The following is a 22,278-nucleotide window of genomic DNA, read 5'->3' as shown; positions in this document are numbered from 1 at the left end:
ACGAGGGGAGCGGTGGTGAAGGCATGCTTGAGGGCTTCGAAGGCTTGTGTGGCATCTTCGGACCAGGACAGAGACTTGGGCTGATGACGAAGGAGGTTGGTTAATGGACAGACGATGGAACTGTAGCCTTTGATGAATAGGCAGTAGAAATTTGCAAAGCCTAGGAAGCGTTGGAGTTCTTTTATGGTTGTAGGTGTGGGCCAGGATCTGATGGCGTCTACCTTCCCCTTGTCCATCCGGATGCCACTGTGATCGATAAAGTATCCCAAGAAGTGGACAGATGACTGGTGGAAGGAGCATTTTTCCGCCTTGAGAAACAGTTGGAACTGCCGTAAGCGCTTGAGGACCTCCGCAACGTGGTGGCGATGTTCGGCCATGCTCCGGGAGTAAATGAGGATGTCGTCGATATACACCAACATGAACTTGTGGAGAAACTCCCGGAGCGCCTCATGAATGAAATCCTGGAATACGGAGGGGGCATTGACTAGTCCATAGGGCATGACCAGGTATTCGTAGTGGCCGGTGGGCGTGACAAAGGCGGTCTTCCACTCGTCCCCCTCGCGTATCCGGATGAGGTTATACGCGCTGCGGAGGTCCAGCTTAGTGAACACAGTGGCACCACAGAGATGTTCCAGGGCTGCTGGGACGAGGGGAAGTGGATAACGGAATTTAATGGTGATTTTGTTGAGAGACCAGTAATCTATACAGGGCCACAAGCCTCTGTCCTTTTTAGCCACGAAGAAGAAGCTGGAAGCAGCAGGGGAAGTAGACGGGCGGATGTATCCTTGATTAAGGGCCTCTTCAATATATTCCTCCATGGCCTTCTCCTCCGGCGCTGAAAGGGGGTAAATCCTTCCCCGTGGCACTGGCTCACCCGGTAGCAGATCGATGGCACAGTCCCATGGCCGGTGTGGAGGTAGTTTGGAGGCTCGTTGCAGGTTTTGAGCTTGAGTTGACGGCAGAGGGTACCGGAAATTAAGTTCCCGGCTGACCCTGAATCGAGGAGCGTGACAACTGGAACAGATACATTTACAGTAGTAAGGTTTACAACAGTGGAGAGTGGTTTCATCTTTTTTATGGAGGGAATGATGGCACTCACCAAAGGTCTTGGAGGGCGGATTGGGCATGCAGAGAGCACATGCCCCGGAGAACCACAGTAGAGGCATAAATTCAGGGTCAGCCTACGATGGCGTTCGGTAGAGGAGAGACGAGAGTTGTCACTTTGCATGGGTTCGCTGGATGGTTCTGGGGAGCTGACGGGTTCGGACCGACGGAGGAGGGAGTGAGGAAGTGGCTGGCCCTGGTGTTCTTCTAGACACGACTGCATACGAGTGCCTACGTGGATGCCGAGTTGGATGAAGTGTCCGAGGCCGATGGTGTCCTCGTATGCAGCGAGATGCAATCGCAACTTCAGCTCCAACCCCTGGCGGAAAGAGGTGATGAGGGCTTGTTCATTCCATCCGCTGCTGGAAGCCAGAGTACGGAACTGCAAGGCATAATCACTCACTGAGTTAGATCCTTGTTTCAAATTATAGAGTTTCTCTGATATCCTGTCGTTTTTGATGGTCCGGTCTTCTGTTACAATACAGACGGCACAGAGGTAGATGTAAAAGCAAGTATGGCAGTTTTATTGATATCAGCAGAGATCAGGTGAGTAAATGGTAAATGGAGAGTTTGATGAGATGATAGGAGAATGATACTGTCCTTTGTGGTTTGCAGATGGAGTTCTTGGAAGATGATCCAGATGACTGAAGACGGGGAACACTCACACACACGGAGAAGCACACAGGAGGAAGACTGGAGACACTGAAGACACTGGAGACACTGGAGACACTGGAGACACTGGAGACACTGGAGACGTTGGAAGCAGGTAAGTAGCAGATAGGAGTCCTTGAGGTAAGTATACATATGTTTGTGATACGTACGAGACCAGACAATGACTGTGTGTGTGAGTGTGGCAGATATAGTGTTGGTGATTGCTGTGATGATGACGTGCAGGTGGCGGTGATTAGAACTCCGGTGATTGAGTGCGTGGGTATTGCAGGGAGGTGGAACCTGACGTGTCTGTGACAACCTGTGAGTTGGATGGATTATCTCTGCAAAGGAGAAGTGCTCACTAACACAGATTTAGACAGATTTGTGAACAATATTTGAGAGAAATAGGCCTTTTGTATACATAGCGAAAAAGTCTTAGATCTTTGAGTTCAGCTCATGAAAAATGGGGCAAAAACAAAAGTCTTGCAGTTATAATTTTGTTCAGTGTAAATATAGCAACCAGCATCGAATTTTAAGCATGTGGATAGAAAAAAAAAAAAAAAACAGATATTGGAAACCGCTTTCTCTGTTGCCTGTTTCTTTGTGCGCTGTGAGCACTGCTTGATTATGCATGTCGGCACATTCATGTATTCGGCAGAATACTTTCAGGTAAGCCATTGGAGGGCAGCCATATTTGATTTGGAGATTTGGAGAAGCATTTCTCAGTGGGTCTGTGCACAGCTACAGCTGTGCAGAGCTAGATGGCCTTAGCATCTCTCTCTTGCTGCATAGGTCAGTCACCCTGCTTGGATCTTTTTCCCGGGTTACAGCTAACAAATAAGAGTTAGGATGGTAGATTGCGAGAGCATCCGATTCTCTCATTTTCTTATTCTCCCCCTTGGTAGAGTCTATAGTAGAATTGTACATTCCCCTGTGGGTGGATTGCTTGGTAGATTAGAGTTATGGGCAGAAAATGCTAAACGTTTTCCCCTAAACAGGTACCTCCTTAGGATTGATGCAGGGTAAACGAAATTATCGTGGTCAAGCATCTCTCTACTTAATTTATCTCCCTCCCCAACTATTTGTTGGATTTCAAAGGAGGGATATACACTGCCCTTTGGATGTGTACTCTAATAGGCCTCTTTTAGTATGATCCATTTTAGAAGTGCTGACAGTAGCAGTAGATTGCCTGTGGGCATCCCTCTTTATTTATTTATAACCTACTATGGTGTAACTGTAGCAGGGTAGAGATTAGAGCTGCATCATAGAGAAATGAGTAGCTGTCCACTTCTCATCCATGGTCTTTCTCAGTACTCTCAGGTGGAAATATTGAGTACTGAGATTTTTAGTACTCACATGCTCCCTTTGCTTGGCTGCTCCATAAGAGCATTTCAGGTAATATTGCAGATAGCGATGCATACCAGAGCATAGCCAAGACTGTGTTGTGTATCCCCCTTACAGCTCTGCTCTTGGGGTTCTCAGTTGAGGCCTGTCCCACAGAGACAGAAAGTAAGGTTTTGCCCTAATGCCTGTATATACTGGCTTTAGGGAGAGGTACCACTATGCAACTTTTTGCAGAAGTCACACAGGATGCACCATTGAGGTTGACATGCTCTTGACTCTGGCTTAGACTCATAGAGTCACTTAGTGATATGCCCATTCTGTTTGTGCATATTCGCAGCTTAGCAAGGCAGGCATTCCTTCAGCGTGGCTCAGTGAATATTGAGTTCCAGTAAACAAAAGACAGTCTAAAACCCGCGTTTGAAATTGTGGGTGTTTGTGACGTCACAGACTACCATGTAACCAATCACAACAACGTGCTGGCAGGCTTTAGCATATTATTAACTATGACTGCTCTGAAGCAGGAAAGTCTTGAGAGAAGCCAGGTTATTCCGGTATATTTTCTCTTGATATGAAAAATTGTGTAGATTTAGCAATATAGCGAGTCTATTATTATGAACTATATGCCTTTCTCCACTGACGTTCTGAGTTGTTCAAAGCGGATACTGATTGTTAGAAGGCAGCTGTCTGACTCGGAGATGAAGAACAGGAACATGGTTTGTGTAACATTAGCAACACATGTTTGATAACGTAGTCAAGCAAAAGGCTATATTATATTAATTCATATTAATTAATTACAGAACCGCCGCAAGGGCTGTACCAAGTGTTCGAGCGCATAGGAGCTTGTGCCAAAGTAAAGTGACAGCTGACTTGAAGTAAAGCCAATAAAGATCGTGTTTTCGTCCTTAGAAATATTCTAATACAAGGGCCTTCAACCGGGGGTCTGTGACCCCTAGGGGGTCCACAGCGTTACTGCAGGGGGTCCGTCAATTAATGTTTGATCACCATTTTTTGTTGATATGCCACACCTGTGACCCCCATATCAGATTTCAATATAAGCACTCTGAAACAAGCAAGAACACCCTCAGCTGACACTGTAATAATATAAGATGCACCACCGCATTTTCAGTTTGCGCTCTCGAGAACGTGAAATGGTCCGATTTAAAGCATATTTTTGCAGCAGTGAAAAATAGTAGCCAATCACAGACAAGTTTGTTGATGTCTTGTACGCAATGTTGGCCAATCAGGAGTGTTTAAATTATAATCCACTCACCGCTTAAAGACCCGGTTATACTTCACTTTCCGCGCCCGGACGCGTCACGCGCGCAGTCGTGTCCGTGAAACTTTCAAAGTATACTACACCACAGATGCGCACGGATGACTGCGTTCGACACATGCGCAATTATTTTCTATGCTCTACCAGACATCAGAGGGCAGCACTAAGTCGTGTCATCAATGGGACATTCCCTGGGCATGATCAGAGAAGAAAAGTACTGCATCCTTTCCCATATTTTTACTTATCTCCCTCCATGAATTTGCCGCCCTAAACACGTCTTTGTACTCTTTCAAACATTAATTGTACAAATGTGGGTACTTTCTAATCTCTTCGCACAAACACTCATCAAGATCACCGTCCACCGTCCGTTTTTCCTTTTTTTTTCCAAGCGTGTTGTTTTTAAACTGGTCTTTTACACTCTTCTTCGGCGGCTGAACACTGTGCTCAATACTGTGCATATTGCCACCTAGTGGACTCTTCTATATTGCTTGCGCATGCGCTGTTGCATGCGAACTGTCCGCACAGTCTCGAAATTTGGGCCGCACGCAGGGGCTAACCAGGGCTTTACATTCAAGCTATTTTAAGGCATGAAGAAATTCTTTTCACTTTTTTTCACTGATCAAAGATGAGTTTTAAGGGATAAAAATAATTGACTACAGGGGGACTTTAAACAAAAGAGCAATAATCACTGAACTAATCCACACAAAAAACTACAAAGGACTACAAAACATGGCACAGAACAGGAAATAACATAAGCCCACACAAGACCAGGGGAACACAGGCTGGGATCATGACAGAATTATTATTTACTGATTCAATCAGTCGTTCTTACGTACTAGAGCATGTACGCACATGTGCACTCTTGAAAACTTCACTTTAAATCTCTTGAAAAACTAAAAGACATAAATGGAATTTGTATGTATTATAAATTAACTGACCATCTGTCATTAACTGACCATCGTCCTAGCTGCGAGATCAGAGAAAAGTTTTGTCTTACTGTGTTTTTAAAAATAGGTAGTACAGAGTCTGAGGTAAATGCACAGACTGTCTTATTCAAGAATTATTCAAGAAAGACATTTCCACAGAAACTCGCAAGGAAACATAAACCACTGGGATTTGCTATACTTGATGCTGTTAGTCAGGCACTTATTGTGGAAAAACACACCAAGGGTTACTTTTTTTTCCACAGTCATTTTGACACACACAAACCAGCCACTGGGATTCAATACGTAGTTCATGACAGATGCTTTACATCGATATTTAAAGTGTGATGCTCTCTGATCATTCTCTGTACCTTCAACAACAGAGGTAACACAAGCCTGGAGATCTGCAGATACAAAGACTTTATAGATTTCAGTATTATTCAGTGTTTTATAACAGCATTTTTGTCTTTTTTATACTTCTGAATATGTCTAATTTTAATTATTCTAAATCTAACATCACTCAGATTATATCACCAGCGGATCGAGATTTGAAAACATTTTTGTCTGTGTCCTCATGTGTTATTTTCCTGTATGTCAATGGAGTCATGATCTTCACTTTGAGGAAAAAGACTATTTTTCAGGAGGCATCTCGTTACATTTTGTTTGGTCACATGCTTTGGGTTGATACGCTCAATCTTGTTATGAGTGTAGTGTTGTTTGTGTTGGCTGTTTGTAGGGTTTTTGTTATGAAAATTTTTTGCCTTATCCTTCTTGTTGCTGCAACAGCTATCTATCAGGTCTCTATATTAAATCTGGCTTTGATGTCACTGGAGAGGTATGTGGCCATCTGCATCCCTCTCAGACATGCAGAAATCACCACCTACGGAAGAACTAACATGGCCATTGGTGTTGTTTGGATGTTAGGCTGGATTAAATCCCTGTCTGAGATTATAATATTTTGTTCCATTGATACAAACACAGCAATGCATTTGTTCTGCTCAAAAACTACTCTCTTCAGGCTACCGGTCTATAAGCAACTTGATATAGGTTTCGCTTGTGTATTTTTTGTATCTGTGTGTTTTGTTATTATCTTTTCTTATGCTTCTATAGCAACTGTGGCTAAAACAGCCTCCTGTGATAAAATGTCAGCCAAAAAAGCCAACAAGACTGTTCTGTTGCATCTAATACAGCTGGGTCTCTGTGCTGCATCCATTTTAGTTGGAGTTATTCAAGAAGTCATTTATGTTAATACTGACTATATGACATCATTACATGTAATGTATTTTTGCTTTGTAGTGTTTATGATTTTCCCCAAATGTCTAAGTCCTCTTATATATGGTCTAAGAGACCAGGCCTTTAGCACTTTATTTAAATACTACTTTACATTTGGTCTCAAGAAGCAAAATAGTTGTAATACAGAGATGCATTTAGAGAGAGAAAAGTAGATACTATATAACTGATGGTAAAACCTATTTAAATGTCATCTAAAAGGCTTACGTTGATAATGTCCTTTCATTATTAAGATACAAAAATATATTTCTCTACAATTTTAAAATATGAACTTGTGTTTGATGATGAGGTATTGGAGATGAACCACAAAAAAAAAAGACTGACTTGTTGAAAATTATTCAAGTATGTATTTAATAATCACACTAAACCACACTTGTCACAAATTTTTCCAGCGCAGTAAACACAGATATGGGATGTAAAATGTTTGTTGTCCATTTAATCTTATACATTATGACAACTGCTTTTATCACACTGTCAATGAATTCACAGTAGCTGAAATGAGACTTTAAGACTCCAATCTTTCTGTAAATCTATGAGATCAGCCAAATAAATGTGCAACCGTTAAAGCATCTTCTAGCATTATGTCTGTCATTATGTCTAAATGCCTTTGTAGTGATTTAAGAGGTGGACTGTGAATTTTTCAAGACCCTGCATTTACACACATACTGATAAATGTATTAAGGCATTAACCTCAATGAATTTAATGTGTATGAGAAAAGAATTTATGATATTCTCTTATAATGCACAGCTGTGATGTAATTTGTTGTTGTTTACCAATGTACAGGAACTCATCTTCTGAATTTCTACTGTATATCGTTCTTTGACTACAAAATATATAGCCCTGCTATAGCTATAGACAGTCTATGTAAATACACTTAACTCACATACATGCAATGTTTCTACCATGGAATTAAAAAATAAAATAAAATGTGACTCTTATCTCACAATTCTGACTTTATTTTCTCACAATTCTGAGGTTATAACTTGCAAGACTTAGATATAAACTCGTAATTGCAAGGGAAAAAGTCAGAATTGTTAGATAAAAAGTCACAATTACTTTTTTATTATTATTATTTCATACTGGAAACAAGCTTCCATACTAAGGACATGATGTTAGTTGATTTACATCATTGAAATTTTGTGGTAAAATTTTAAATATAGAAATGCAGATTAGAAAAAAGGTACAAAGGCTGTCATTGGGGCAGTACCCTTTCAAAAAGTACACCTTTGTACCTTATTTAGGTGCATATTAGTACCTTAACAGTACATATAAGTACCTAAAATGTACATATTAGTACCTTTTGAAAGGATAACATCTGAGAGCATAAGCTCTTGATGCAGAGAGGAAATATACAGAATAAAAGGTCACATTTTGAACAGAATAATTTTCCTTAGATATCAAATTCATTCATATTAGATTCACTTTTATAAAGCTGTTTTTTAAAAACAATCACATTCTCAATCGGGATGTAATGCAAACTTCTGAGGACAAAGTAGACACACACAAAGTGGCCACTGGGTTTCAATACGTACATTGTGACATAATGATTAGCTTAACAATATTTAAAGTGTGAGGCTCTGACAGATCTCTGATCTTTCTCTCGCTGTGCCTTCAACAACACGCTAGCCTGGAGATTTGTGGTTACAAGGACATTGTAGATTGCAGTTTTGTTCTGAGTCAGTGTGCTATACCAGTGCTCCTGCGGTCAACGTCTTCATGTCTTACTTTTATGAATATGCCGTAATTTTACTGAATCTAAATCGAACCTGACTCAGATTGTACCGCTGGTGGATCGAGATGCACCAGTGAAGGCGGCCTTGTGTGTGACCCCATGTGTTATTTTCCTCTATGTCAAAGCCGTCATGATCTTCACCTTGAGAAAAAAGACTGTTTTTCAGGAGGCATCGCGCTATATTCTGTTTGGTCACATGCTTTGGCTTGATACACTTCATCACTTTATGAGTTAACTGTTGTTTGTATCTGCTGTTAGTATTACTATTATGAAAAATATCTGTCTCACGGCTGCACAAGCTCTCTATCAGGCTGCCTTACTAAATCTGGCTTTGATGTCACTGGAGAGGTTTGCGGCCATCTGCATCCCTCTTAGACATGCAGAAATCACCAGTTACAGAAGAACTAACATGGCCATTGGCATTGTTTGGATGATGGGTTTGATTCAGTGCTTGTCTGAGTTGATCATTTTCTATTCCATTGATACTACATATAGCAATGACTTTGTTCTGCTCAAGCACTGCTCTTTTCAGACTGCGGATATATAAGAATCTGGATTTAGCCTTCACTGGTGTATTTTTTTGTGTTAGTGTGTATTTTTGGTGTTAGTGTTCGCATTAAGTGTAGATAGTTAGATGCTATACATAGTGCAAAAAGTGGCATATACTATTTGCAATTATATTATAAAACAAATGAACCGATCAAAGACAATGTACATGAAAAACCATCAAGTCACGAATAGCTCCATCTATATCGGTTTTAAAAAGATCAATAGTTACGTCTGCCTGGGCCAAGAAATTACAATGAAGCACACACCATCAGCTGTGAGCTATCTCGCAGACAGAAAGCAGCACGGTAGAGCTTCAGTGACCCAACTCTGCAAGCCCATTTCTTCAATACCACTATACTAATAGCATTACAATACGGGAGTGAGAGATGGTCTCTAACTAAAACAGATGAAACTCGCTGTAACTGAAAGAGCTATGGCGAGAAGAATGCTCAAAGTCACACAAAAGAGACAAGATCACTAATAAATGTTTGAACAGTTTGAACAGTAGGGCAGACAGCACAATGACAGGCAGGAAGGATGACCACTGAGACCATCAGTAATTGGCGATGACTTGAGTACAGTATCGGCAGCTCCAAAGGAAGGCCCGGCAGGAACACAAGGAACTCGTAGCTTGATATAGATCTCATATATCTGTACCAGTCTTACTGCCAGGCAGTGGGAGTCAGTGGCCAGGAACTCAGGATACAGGGTAGGGCAGGAACCAACACAAGACAAGACTCAAGACATGTCAATAAGAGATAAACAGAAACAAGAGCTAAATAAAAATTGGAAAAAACTATGACTAGGAAAAAAATGCAAACAAACTCTATAACTGCAATAGAAAAGAAAAGAAATAAAAGAAATAGAAATTCAAAAAGTAACCTGAACTAGTAAACAAGAGACAAGCAAAAGAAATAAATTCTAGGAATAAATGACTAGACCTAAAACAAAAGAAAATAAAAAACAGACTGCAACTTTGCAGAAAACTAGAGAAAAATAGGAACTTAAGCTAGAGAAACAAAAGCAAAAACTAGAGAGAACAACCTGATCACCTCTATGTGAAGGAGATGTGTTGAACTGAGTGAGGCAAATGGTGGTCACACCAGATGCTGACTGGTTTTTTGGACCTTGCCTTAGCATCTCTCTCTTGCTGCATAGGTCAGTCACCCTACTTGGATCTTTTTCCGGGTTACAGCTAACAAATAAGAGTTAGGATGGTAGATTGCGAGAGCATCCGATTCTCTAATTTTCTTATTCTCCCCCATGGTAGAGTCTTGGTAGATTAGAGTTGTTATGGGCAGAAAATGCTAAACGTTTTCCCCTAGACAGGTACCTCTTTAGGGTTGATGCAGGGTAAACGAAATTATCGTGGTCAAGCATCTCTCTACTTCGTTTACCTCCCTCCCCAACTATTTGTTGGATTTCAAAGGAGGGATATACACTGCCCTTTGGATGTGTACTCTAATAGGCCTCTTTTAGTATGATCCATGTTAGAAGTGCTGACAGTAGCAGTAGGTTGCCTGTGGGCATCCCTCTTTATTTATTTGTCACCTACTATGGTGTAACTGTAGCAGGGTAGAGATTAGGGCTGCATCATAGAGAAATAGCTGTCCACTCCTCATACATGGTCTTTCTCAGTACTCTCAGGTGGAAATATTGAGTAATGAGATTTTTAGTACTCAAATGCTCCTTTTGCTTGGCTGCTCCCTAAGAGCATTTCAGGTAATATTGCAGAGACACTAGCGATGCATACCAGAGCATAGCCGAGGCTGTGTTGTGTATCCCCCTTACAGCTCTGCTCTTGGGGTTCTCGGTTGAAGCCTGTCCCACAGAGACAGGAAGTAAGGTTTTGCCCTAACGCCTGTACATACTGGCTTTAGGGAGAGGTACCATTATACAACTTTTTGCAAAAGTCACACAGGATGCACCCTTGAGTTTGATATGCTCTTGATTCCGGCCTAGACTCATAGAGTCACTTAGTGATATGCCCTTTTTGTCTGTGCATATACACAGCTTAGCGAGGCAGACATTCCTTCAGCATGGCGCAGTGAATATTGAGTTCCCCATAGTACCAACGCCAAGACACAGCGTTGAAATTATACTTTAAAAGGGAACGTCTCAGGTTATATATGCAACCTAGTTCCCTGAGAAAGGGAACAAGATGCTGTGTCTCATTGCCATGCCTCAGGCTTGCCTGCGCTTCTCCTTCAAACAAAAGAGTTGATGACGTGTAACTAAGGCCCCCTTTTTTATACTCATGGGCGTGTGACATCATGAACTGCCATCTGCCAATGAATAATGGCGTGTTTACTTGTGCGGCAGACACCGGTCATGCTGATGCCATTCCCCATAGCATCAACAGCAAGACGCAGCGTCTCCTACCCCTTCTCAGGTAAACGAGTTGCATACAGGTGGCAATAATCAATGAACTAATCCACACAGAAAACTATCAAGGACTACAAAACAATGCACAGAAGAAGAAATAACATAAGCCCACACAAGACCAGGGGAACACAGGCTGGGATCATGACAGAATTATTATTTACTGATTCAATCAGTCGTTCTTACGTATTAAATCTCTTGACAAAGTAAAAGAAGTAAATGTAATTTGTATGTATTAGAAATGAACTGACCATCTGTTATTAACTGACCATCGTCCCAGCTACGAGATCAGAGAAAAGTTTTGTCTTACTGTGTTTTTAAAAATAGGTATTACAGAGTCTGAGGTAAATGCACAGACTGTCTTATAAATTCAAGAATTAATTCAAGAAAGACATTTCCACAAAAACTCACAAGGAAACAAACTACTGGGATTTGCTATACTTGATGCTGTTAGTCAGGCACTTATTGTGGAAAAACACACCAAGGGTTACTTTTTTTTCCACAGTCATTTTGACACACACAAACCAGCCACTGGGATTCCTATACGTAGTTCATGACAGATGCTTTACATCGATATTTAAAGTGTGATGCTCTCTGATCATTCTCTGTACCTTCAACAACAGAGGTGACACAAGTCTGGAGATCCGCAGATACAAAGACTTTATAGATTTCAGTATTATTCAGTGTTTTATAACAGCATTTTTTGTCTTTTTTATACTTCTGAATATGTCTAATTTTAATGATTCTAAATCTAACATCACTCAGACTATATTACTGGCGGATCGAGATTTGAAAACATTTTTGTCTGTGTCCTCATGTGTTATTTTCCTGTATGTCAATGGAGTCATGATCTTCACTTTGAGGAAAAAGACTGTTTTTCAGGAGGCATCTCGTTACATTTTGTTTGGTCACATGCTTTGGGTCGATACACTCAATCTTGTTATGAGTGTAGTGTTGTTTGTGTTGGCTTTTTGTAGGGTTTTTGTTATGAAAATTTTTTGCCTTATCCTTCTTGTTGCTGCAACAGCTATCTATCAGGTCTCTATATTAAATCTGGCTTTGATGTCACTGGAGAGGTATGTGGCCATCTGCATCCCTCTCAGACATGCAGAAATCACCACCTACGGAAGAACTAACATGGCCATTGGTGTTGTTTGGATGTTAAGCTGGATTAAATCCCTGTCTGAGATTATTATATTTTGTTCCATTGATACAAACACAGCAATGCATTTGTTCTGCTCAAAAACTACTCTCTTCAGGCTACCGGTCTATAAGCAACTTGATATAGGTTTCACTTGTGTATTTTTTGTATCTGTGTGTTTTGTTATTATCTTTTCTTATGCTTCTATAGCAGCTGTGGCTAAAACAGCCTCCTCTGATAAAATGTCAGCCAAAAAAGCCAACAAGACTGTTCTGTTGCATCTAATACAGCTGGGTCTCTGTGCTGCATCCATTTTAGTCGGAGTTATCCAAGAAGTCATATATGTTTATACTGACTATATGACCTCAATAAATGTAATGTATTTTTGCTTTGTAGCACTTATGATTTTCCCCAAATGTCTAAGTCCTCTTATATATGGCATGAGAGACCAAGCCTTTAGCACTTTATTTAAATACTACTTTACATTTGGTCTCAAAAAGCAAAATAGTTGTAATACAGAGATGCATTTAGGGAGAGAAAAGTAGATACTATATAACTGATGGTAAAACCTATTTAAATGTTATCTAAAAGGCTTACGTTGATAATGTCCTTTCATTATTAAGGAACAAAAATATATTTCTCTACAATTTTAAAATATGAACTTGTGTTTGACGATGAGATATTGGAGATGAACCACACAAAATAACTGACTTGTTGAAAATTATTCAAGCATGTATTTAACAATCACACTAAACCACACTTGTCACAATTTTTCCAGTGCAGTAAACACAGATATTGGATGTAAAATGTTTGTTGTCCATTTAATCTTATACATTATGACAACTGCTTTTATCACACTGTCAATGAATTCACAGTAGCTGAAATGAGACTTTAAGACTCCAATCTTTCTGTAAATCTATGAGATCAGACAAATAAATTTGCAACCGTTAAAGCATCTTCTAGCTTTATGTCTGTCATTTGTTCATAAACATAAACTCATATGATGTGTTTGTGCAATCAGCTCTTCCTTTTACTTATACAAAATACTAGAGTTGATTATTGCTCAGTGGTTTGTAACAATACATGCAGTTTTTGATTTCCTCTTTTAACTCAGTTTTGCTTTTTTTTTCTTGTCCACATGTCTTAATAAGAGTTTATCCATATACTGTTTGACATGACTGCTCTGCTGTACCTCCTTTCCAATGCAATCTGCACAATCTATTCATCTATCAATCATTTTTAATTGGCCCTATGATTGGTTTTGATTAAATTTGTAGAGCTGGACATACTGTACTGTGAATTCATCAAGACCCTGCATATACGCACGATAACACATGATACATACTGATAAAAAGTATTAAAGTCATATATTTAACCTCATTGAATGTGATGTGTATGAGAAAAGATGTTTCTTCCATGGAAATTTTTATTTTTATTTTTTTAATTCTCACAATTCTGACTTTATTTCTCGCAATTTTGAGTTTTTAACTTTCAAGTCTGGGGAATAGTCAGAATTGTGATTTTTTTATTTTTTTTAATTCCATTGTTGAATCAAGCTTCCATAATAAGGACATGATGTTATTTGATTTACATCATTCGGATTTTGTGGCAACATTGAAAATATGCAGATCTTTCAGAAAAAAAGCTACAAAGGCTGTCATTGGGGCAGTAACCCAGTACACCTTTGTGGAAGGTGGATATTAGTACCTTAAAGGTACATATAAGTACCTAATATATATATATATATATATATATATATATATATATATATATATATATATATATATATATATTTCAAGGTTTCTAGGTTATAGTTCTCGCCCTGTAGCATCAGTCAAAACGCAGGGCAGGAGGCAGGAATCAGTTTGAACAGTTTACTGAACTTTTCTTCAGCAGCATAGACATACATTAGACAGCAATGTTGCCACACTTTTACATTATAGGTGCAGGTTTGGATGCAGTAGTTGCCTCTCAATTTACATTGATGGAGATGGTAGGTTTACATAATATTAATGAGCATGTTGTGTGTGTGGTTGCAAATAAACAAAACAGTAATAAATATTACGTAAAGCACCATTATTGATGTCTATCAGCTTAACATCATGTCTAGCACAATACAACAGCTTAATCAGGCTAATCATAACATGTCACCATTACTTAATCTATTAATTTGTACAGAACAATTAATATCTCTTTAAATAATACAAAAGCAACACTTAACATCTCTTACAAACAACGTGCATAAGCATTCTACAATGACGTTCATCCTTTGCTAATGACATGGCATGACTCATCATTTCTATCGAGTGGATTTATGACCCAAATACTCGATTATTTCTAGATATTTGCATATATAATCAATCTTAAACAAGTAATTGAAAAATATAAGACTCACTTTTCTCAAATGGACGCACACAGTTATTAATAATCAACCTAAACAATGCATCGAGAATGTGATGTAGTCTTCCCGTTGCCAGCGCAGCTGTTTTTGTCATGCGCATTTCTCGTGCGCAATCTCTTCCGGCACATCTACCAATGGCCATTAGATGGTGCCTTCGCGCCACTTTTGTAACAAATACTTTTTAAAAAGGTACGTCCCAGTGATAGCGTTTTTTTTTTTACGTCTTCAGACTGGATTTATGCGTTTCTCTGGCAACACTATCAATGGCGAAATGAATATACAGCAGTCAGGTGGTACAAGTCCGAGCTATATAAGTTGTTTACGTTTATTATTATTGTAATGTTATGTGCTTTGAAACATGAGGTAATTTAACACAGTCTCTCTTTGCAGACTCTGCTCTGGCTGTGTGCGGTCATGTGTTTTGGAGGAGGCGTGGCTTTGGAGAGCACTAGAGGGAGGCCAAAGCTACTGGAAGGCAAGCCTGCAACCTTTACCCAAAAAAGCGTAACGGCAAAAGCTAATGCTCCGCCCCCCGCGGTACGCAATGAAGGAGACCAGAGGCTGTTTTTTGAATGGATGTCAATGGATGAGAGACTTCACTATGCTGTTTAAACAGCTTTTGTGGGCAAATAGTTAATCATTTAATTAATGGACAGCATGTTTGCCAATCTTCAGAATGTTTTACACTAAACAATACTTTCGTTGGGAACTATATGCAGATTTTAGCTTGATAAAAATGTATTTTTTTAAGAGAAGGCAGACTAGGGAATGTTGCGACTGACGCCACTGCCATTACACGATAGGCTGTGAGCACGTGATTAAGTTAGCCGTTACGCTTTCTCCAATGGTAAGAGATACAGACCCTCTTATCCCCCCATTATATACAATCTCTGGGGAGGCAGAATGCACAATTTTTAGCCCCGATTTTCACTCGTTGGCATGTTTAGCAAAAACGCCGTCACATGCCCGAAATTGGAGACAAAATCTGTGCTCGTTCATGCAAGGGTAAATTAGTAAATTATGAATTATCGGTAATCAATTATGCAGTGTAAATGATCAAAGACGGCATCTGAGAAAATCAACGATGCGTCACCGACGTCTGTGAGATATTTGGCATGCTAAATATCTGGACCTGTCTGCGATTCATAATCCTGCTGTGTGAAATGTGTTCTGACTGAAAATGACACTGGCGATGACCTACAGCCAATGAGAGAGCAAGATACAGGGGAGTAAGTTCGGGGAGGAGTTATAGACCCGCCTCTCCCCAGACATTACCGCCTCCAAAATCTTTTTTTTCTTTTTTTCTCCTTCACTGCAAGTTAGCTATGGAGGACCAGGGGTGCCACTTAAAAATAAAAAGAAGAATCAATTAATTAATTTAATAATTCAAACATAAAAATGTATATAAATGAATCACTTTTTATATGGGCAAATTAATAGACATATTTAAAGTTGTTTATTTAATTCCTGTTTTTAAATGTAGTTTAATAAAACAATAAATTTTAAAAATCTTTTTTGAATGTATAAATAAATAGACACATTTGAAATGGGATATTTAATTAATTTTTTAAAACGCAAATCAATAAAACAATAAAAAGTTCATTAGTAAATCATTTTAAATGCACATTTAAATCGCTTTTTTAAAAAGAATTTGGCAAATGCTTTTCTTTCTCTGTTTACCAATTGCTTTTCTTTGTCGGTTTGCCAAATGCTTTTCTTTATCCATTTGTCAATCGAGTGGTAAAATGCCATTGGACAGTAAACACGTGGGAGCAACCAATCAACTTTCCCCTCAATTTGAAGAGCCAATCCTCTCTCACTTGTAACACTCACTGTCATTGGACAGTTAGTACGGTGACCTGGAGGGGACATGTTCGGTTCACTTCAAGTTTTGTCATGGCCACAACATATAAACTCGTGGCCACAAGATATTAATTCGTGGGAATGTGATAATAAGTTGCGGCCACAAGATCGTTTTGTCGAGGTAACGACATCCTTATGTCGTGGCCTCGAAATCATATGTTGAGGGAACTATATATTTTTCTCATGGCCACGAGTTAAATGTGTAAACAACCTGCGCAACCATAGCAACCAGGAACACAGGCACGAGGGGCTACAAGAGAAAACAGACACCCATTTACAGAAATAGGCTACAGAAATACAGTCATAAAGTAAAGAATATTAATTAGATAAAGAAATATGGGAAATGAAGGGGAAAATAAAGCAAATAAATATACACAGGGTGCAATTTGTAGGGGGGACGGGGGGGGGATTTCCCTTCTGGTCTATGTATCCCTGCCTCTGCTGAATTATTTTTAAAACTCAGAAAAATGAACATGACTGTCCAATCAACCGTTAGACTGTGCTCGTGGCGCGCACTCAAGAATTGCATGCCGGCGCGCGCTGCATAATTACTTTATTATAGCTTAAATAAAGCGCAAAAGAAACTACGAGCAATGACCGTCGGTGTTCTGTTAAGTCATGAAATGACCAAACATGCGATTAAAGCTGCCTCAAAACTGTGCATGCATGTACTTGTTGACATGGTTTTAAAGCTATTGTTATCCCATTTGTTGGCCGTAAAACGTCCTAAAAAGTACACCAGGGAAATCTAAATTTTCTCGGTGGAGCATGCCCCCATACTCCCCTAGTAAACTACATTTTCTGACCTCGGTAATTATGAGACCCTGCGTACAGCACAGCTTATATTCTATCTAATGAAATCTGAGGTAAACGTGTATAAATAAATGGGACCAAACACGATTGAATGTAGAGGTTTGTGTCTCGTTATTCTATTAATAACTACCGATTGATTTTGCATTTCTATCAGAAATTAAGAATTATTAGTGTCATTGTAGTGCTGCAAATATCTAAGCTATATCTAATACTTCAAATCTCAAAGTTAAATCAGAATTTTTTTGTAAAAATGTTTCTGTAACTGCTGCCAAAAATAGTATAGCTCCACTGTGGTTTTTAACAAAAAAAAAAATAAAAAACTTTTAAAAACATCCCCCCTGTGTTTTTTTTCACAAATCGCACTCTGAATATACAGATGTAACTAATAATATAAAAATATTAAATAAAAAATAAACGATAAGTGAATTGATTTAAAAGACTGTTCGGTGGGATTAAAATGTACAACATTTAAACATTGATTTATAAATTTAATTCGAATGCTGTCTGCAACATCGCGCGCAATACAATATAATATGCACTATGTTAACATAAAAATTTCTTAATTCCGTTCTTTTTCTTAATTAAAAATATTATTATGGTATTGTCCATTTATGATCATTCCAGGTTGCTATGGTTGCGCAGGTTGTTTACTCATTTAACTCGTGGCCATGAGAAAAATATATCGTTCCCTCAACTTATGATCTCGAGGCCACGACATAAGGATGTTGTTTCCTCGACAAAACGATCTCGTGGCCGTTCCCACAAATTAATATCTTTGGCCACGACACATTATCACGTTCCCACGAGTTTAGTGTTGTGGCCACGACAAAACTAAGTGAACCGAACATGTCCCCTCCAGGTCACCGTACGAACTGTCCAATGACAGTGAGTGTTACAAGTGAGAGAGGATTGGCTCTTCAAATTGAGGGGAAAGTTGATTGGTTGCTCCCACGTGTATACTGTCCAATGGCATTTTACCACTCGATTGACAAATGGATAAAGCAAAGCATTTGGCAAACCGACAAAGAAAAGCAATTGGTAAATAGAGAAAGAAAAGCATTTGCCAAATTCTTTTTAAAAAAAGCGATTTAAATGCACATTTAAAATGATTTACTAATGAACTTTTTATTGTTTTATTGATCTACGTTTTAAAAAATTAATTAAATATCCCATTTCAAATTTGTCTATTTATTTAAACATTCAAAAAAGATTTTTTAAAATGTATTGTTTTATTGTTTTATTAAACTACATTTAAAAACAGGAATTAAATAAACAACTTTAAATATGTCTATTAATTTGCCCATATAAAAAGTGATTCATTTATATACATTTTTATGTTTGAATTATTAAATTAATTAATTGATCCTTCTTTTTATTTTTAAGTGGCACCCCTGGTCCTCCATAGTTAGCGCACAGACAATTTGGATCGCAAGCTTCTTGCAGGCTAAAATTTTTACTAACAATTCCAGTCTCGCTTAAGACCTCCGGTCTCATGTGTGTCCTTGCGTTATTTCTCACAAGTGTTTGGTTGTGAAACATAGGTTGCAGACCAGACAGAGTTGTCTGCCAATCTTCCTTTTGTTAAGTCATGTGATGTGTAACCCTCTGTCGCCGATTCATCGTGGAATGTGCACACAGCAGTTATGCTGCCCCAGATAGTCATGCAGTGTGAAAAAAAAAAAAACAGTGATATGATGACTTTGGAAATTGTGCAGTGTAAACCCGGCATTACGTGAAGTGATCATCTCTTCTGCTTTACAGTTACAGCGTGAAATAAACATGAACATCAGAAGATATGTTGAAAGATACAGTATAACTTGCCGAAATCAGAAATATGTCAAAATGATTAAAACTAGTTTAATCATCAAGTGATTTGTAGTTTGTAAACAAGAGGTATGTGTCGAATTGAAAGGCTTCTAGATGTTGCAACACGGTTTAATAATGGTGACCGGAAATAAATGCAGCTCCTTTAAGCGGGGTAAAGTTAGTTTTAGGTTTGATATTCGCCGCATATCCGCCTAAGCTGCTTTAGGGACCATCTGCAAATTCACGACACAATTCCGTCTGAATTAATGTTTACAGGGCTACAGTAATCTAGTGGGCAAACTGACTTAATATATTTTGCCAATATCTCGCTTTAGACAATACCTCCCCTAATGTATATATACAGTACACAGATATTTAAAAAAAAAAAAAAAAATCACCTAAAGGTTTTTTTTTTTTTTTTTTTTTTATGTTCCAAAGCTTGTAGTACCTTCATAGTGACCTGACTGACTTACTACAGGTGAAATATTATCAATTTACCCCTTACTGTATGTACAGTACTCAAATATTATTAGAAAAATCACTACAGTAATTCACCAAAAGGGTTTTTTCAAGTTCTAAAGCTTGTAGTACCTTCCTAGTGACCTGACTGACTTACTACAGGTGATATCTGACCAATTTACCCTTTACTGTATGTACAGTACACAAATATTTCTAGAAAAATCACTACAGTAATTCACCAAAAGGGTTTTTTCACGTTCCAAAGCTTATAGTACCTTCCTAGTGACTAGACTCAGTGCCGCGTTAAGCCTTCGCGGGGCCCTGGGCTAACGAACCCAAAGGGCCCCCCCCCCCCCCTCTCCCCCCCCCTCCCCCTCGACATCCATAATCGCGCGACTTATGCGAATGAAGATTTTAATATGAATAAGATATCAATTTAAAACATGCAGACAAAAATGGTAAAAACATTTCTAGGATGGATTGACAACAACAATATAGGCTCATATGCGCTCCTCCATCATTATGACTTTGCATTGCTGATCTAAAAATGTAAAAAATAAAATTTAAATAAAAAAAAAAAGGCTTTTTAACAAGTCCAAGTTTAAATTCGACCGATTCGACTCTGGCTTTGGAATTTCAGAACGGTCATATCATCATTTCAGATGCGATATGTCTGAAGATTATTCTAGTTAATTATTCTGTCACAGACTTTTTTAATGCACGTTTTATACCTAATAAATGTACTATTAGTTTCTTCTCTAAATATGTTTCCATCACGTTTTATGTGCATATTATTTCGTTCAATAAAAAGTATCCACCCCAACGAGTGTACGAGTTACATTTATTGCAGTATCTTAAAATGTGCAGATGTGGCCGTTTTTTTTTTTTTTTTTTCAGAAAACCAATAAGACTCATTTAAAATTCTGTACTAACATTACTGCATGCATAAGTTTCAGAAACCCACCTTAAAAATGACGGTCAAATGCAATAGATCATCGTTAAGACATTGTATGGACCCTTTCTTTGTCCATTTATTCAGCTCCTTAATGATTTTAGTAGTAACAGCGTAGATAACCTTTAGCAAGTTATTGACAACATTATTTCTATTATGCTTCATTTTTATGAACATGCACACGGCTTCTGTCTCGCGCACAGACGCGCGTGCTAAAAGTCTTTGGCTGCGGAAAGATGCGTTCGGCGTGTGCACTGCGCACTATATAGTGGACTTTTGTTGTCAAGCACTCAATTCACTTTCGCATGGGCTGTTGTACAGTACACACACGGTCCGTGCCATCACAAAAATTGGGCTGCACGCGGACGGGGAGCGCGGACGTCTGCGAACCCTCTTGATGACGAAAATTACGCGATGCGAACGCCCGAAGTATACCTTGGTATTAATCCTGTAATAGCGGGCCACCAATCCAGCCATATGCACGTGCATACCCAGACGCTACGCACACTGTCCTGGTTGTATTCCTGCGTGCGTGTCCGCTGCGCGCCTGTGACTCTTGATTCGGGTGTGACAAAGATGCGTTTTAAAACGCAAAAGAGGATTGTCTCGCGGGCCCCCCCAAGTGTTAGGGGCCCTGGGCTGCAGCCCATGTTGCCCATTAGGATAACGCGGCCCTGACTAGACTGACTTACTACAGGTGATATCTGACCAATTTACCCCTTACTGTATGTACAGTACACAAATATTTCTAGAAAAATCACTACAGTAATTCACCAAAAGGGTTTTTTCAAGTTCCAAAGCTTGTAGTACCTTCCTAGTGACTAGACTGACTTACTACAGGTGATATCTGACCAATTTACCCTTTACTGTATGTACAGTACACAAATATTTCTAGAAAAATCACTACAGTAATTCACCAAAAGGGTTTTTTCACGTTCCAAAGCTTATAGTACCTTCCTAGTGACTAGACTGACTTACTACAGGTGATATCTGACCAATTTACCCCTTACTGTATGTACAGTACACAAATATTTCTAGAAAAATCACTACAGTAATTCACCAAAAGGGTTTTTTCAAGTTCCAAAGCTTGTAGTACCTTCCTGGTGACCTGACTGACTTACTACAGGTGAAATATTACCAATTTACCCCTTACTGTATGTACAGTACACAAATATTTCTAGAAAAATCATTACAGTAATTCACCAAAAGGGTTTTTTCAAGTTCCAAAGCTTGTAGTACCTTCCTAGTGACTAGACTGACTTACTACAGGTGATATTTGACCAATTTACCCTTTACTGTATGTACAGTACACAAATATTTCTAGAAAAATCACTACAGTAATTCACCAAAAGGGTTTTTTCAAGTTCCAAAGCGTGTAGTACCTTCCTGGTGACTAGACTGACTTACTACAGGTGAAATATTATCAATTTATACCCTACTGTATATACAGTACACAAATATTTCTAGAAAAATCATTACAGTAATTCACCAAAAGGGTTTTTTTCAAGTTCCAAAGCCTGTAGTACCTTCCTAGTGACTAGACTGACTTACTACAGGTGAAATATTATCAATTTATACCCTACTGTATATACAG

At 38.8% G+C, this 22,278-nt stretch overlaps 2 protein-coding genes and 1 pseudogene across 2 annotated transcripts; all 3 read left to right on the top strand.

The window, feature by feature from the left end:
• The first annotated feature begins 5,780 nt into the window (after window positions 1-5,780).
• LOC137012249 (odorant receptor 131-2-like) lies at window positions 5,781-6,740 on the top strand. The gene has a single exon (XM_067375384.1). It carries the CDS (start codon window positions 5,781-5,783, stop codon window positions 6,738-6,740), a length of 960 nt encoding a protein of 319 aa, XP_067231485.1.
• Window positions 6,741-8,331: 1,591 nt separating this feature from the next.
• On the top strand, window positions 8,332-8,926 carry LOC137012248 (odorant receptor 131-2-like; annotated as a pseudogene).
• A 3,049-nt stretch (window positions 8,927-11,975) lies between these two features.
• On the top strand, window positions 11,976-12,935 carry LOC137012247 (odorant receptor 131-2-like). The gene has a single exon (XM_067375383.1). It carries the CDS (start codon window positions 11,976-11,978, stop codon window positions 12,933-12,935), a length of 960 nt encoding a protein of 319 aa, XP_067231484.1.
• Window positions 12,936-22,278: the final 9,343 nt, after the last annotated feature.

The sequence above is a fragment of the Chanodichthys erythropterus genome, chromosome 22 (genome assembly GCF_024489055.1).
Source record: "Chanodichthys erythropterus isolate Z2021 chromosome 22, ASM2448905v1, whole genome shotgun sequence".
NCBI lineage: Eukaryota > Metazoa > Chordata > Actinopteri > Cypriniformes > Xenocyprididae > Chanodichthys > Chanodichthys erythropterus.
This window is presented reverse-complemented; position numbering and strand designations above follow the sequence as displayed.

Excerpts from the sequence above, each read along its gene's own strand:
- LOC137012249 (XM_067375384.1), top strand. The coding sequence starts at position 5,781 with ATGTCTAATTTTAATTATTCTAAATCTAACATCACTCAGATTATATCA.
- LOC137012247 (XM_067375383.1), top strand. The coding sequence starts at position 11,976 with ATGTCTAATTTTAATGATTCTAAATCTAACATCACTCAGACTATATTA.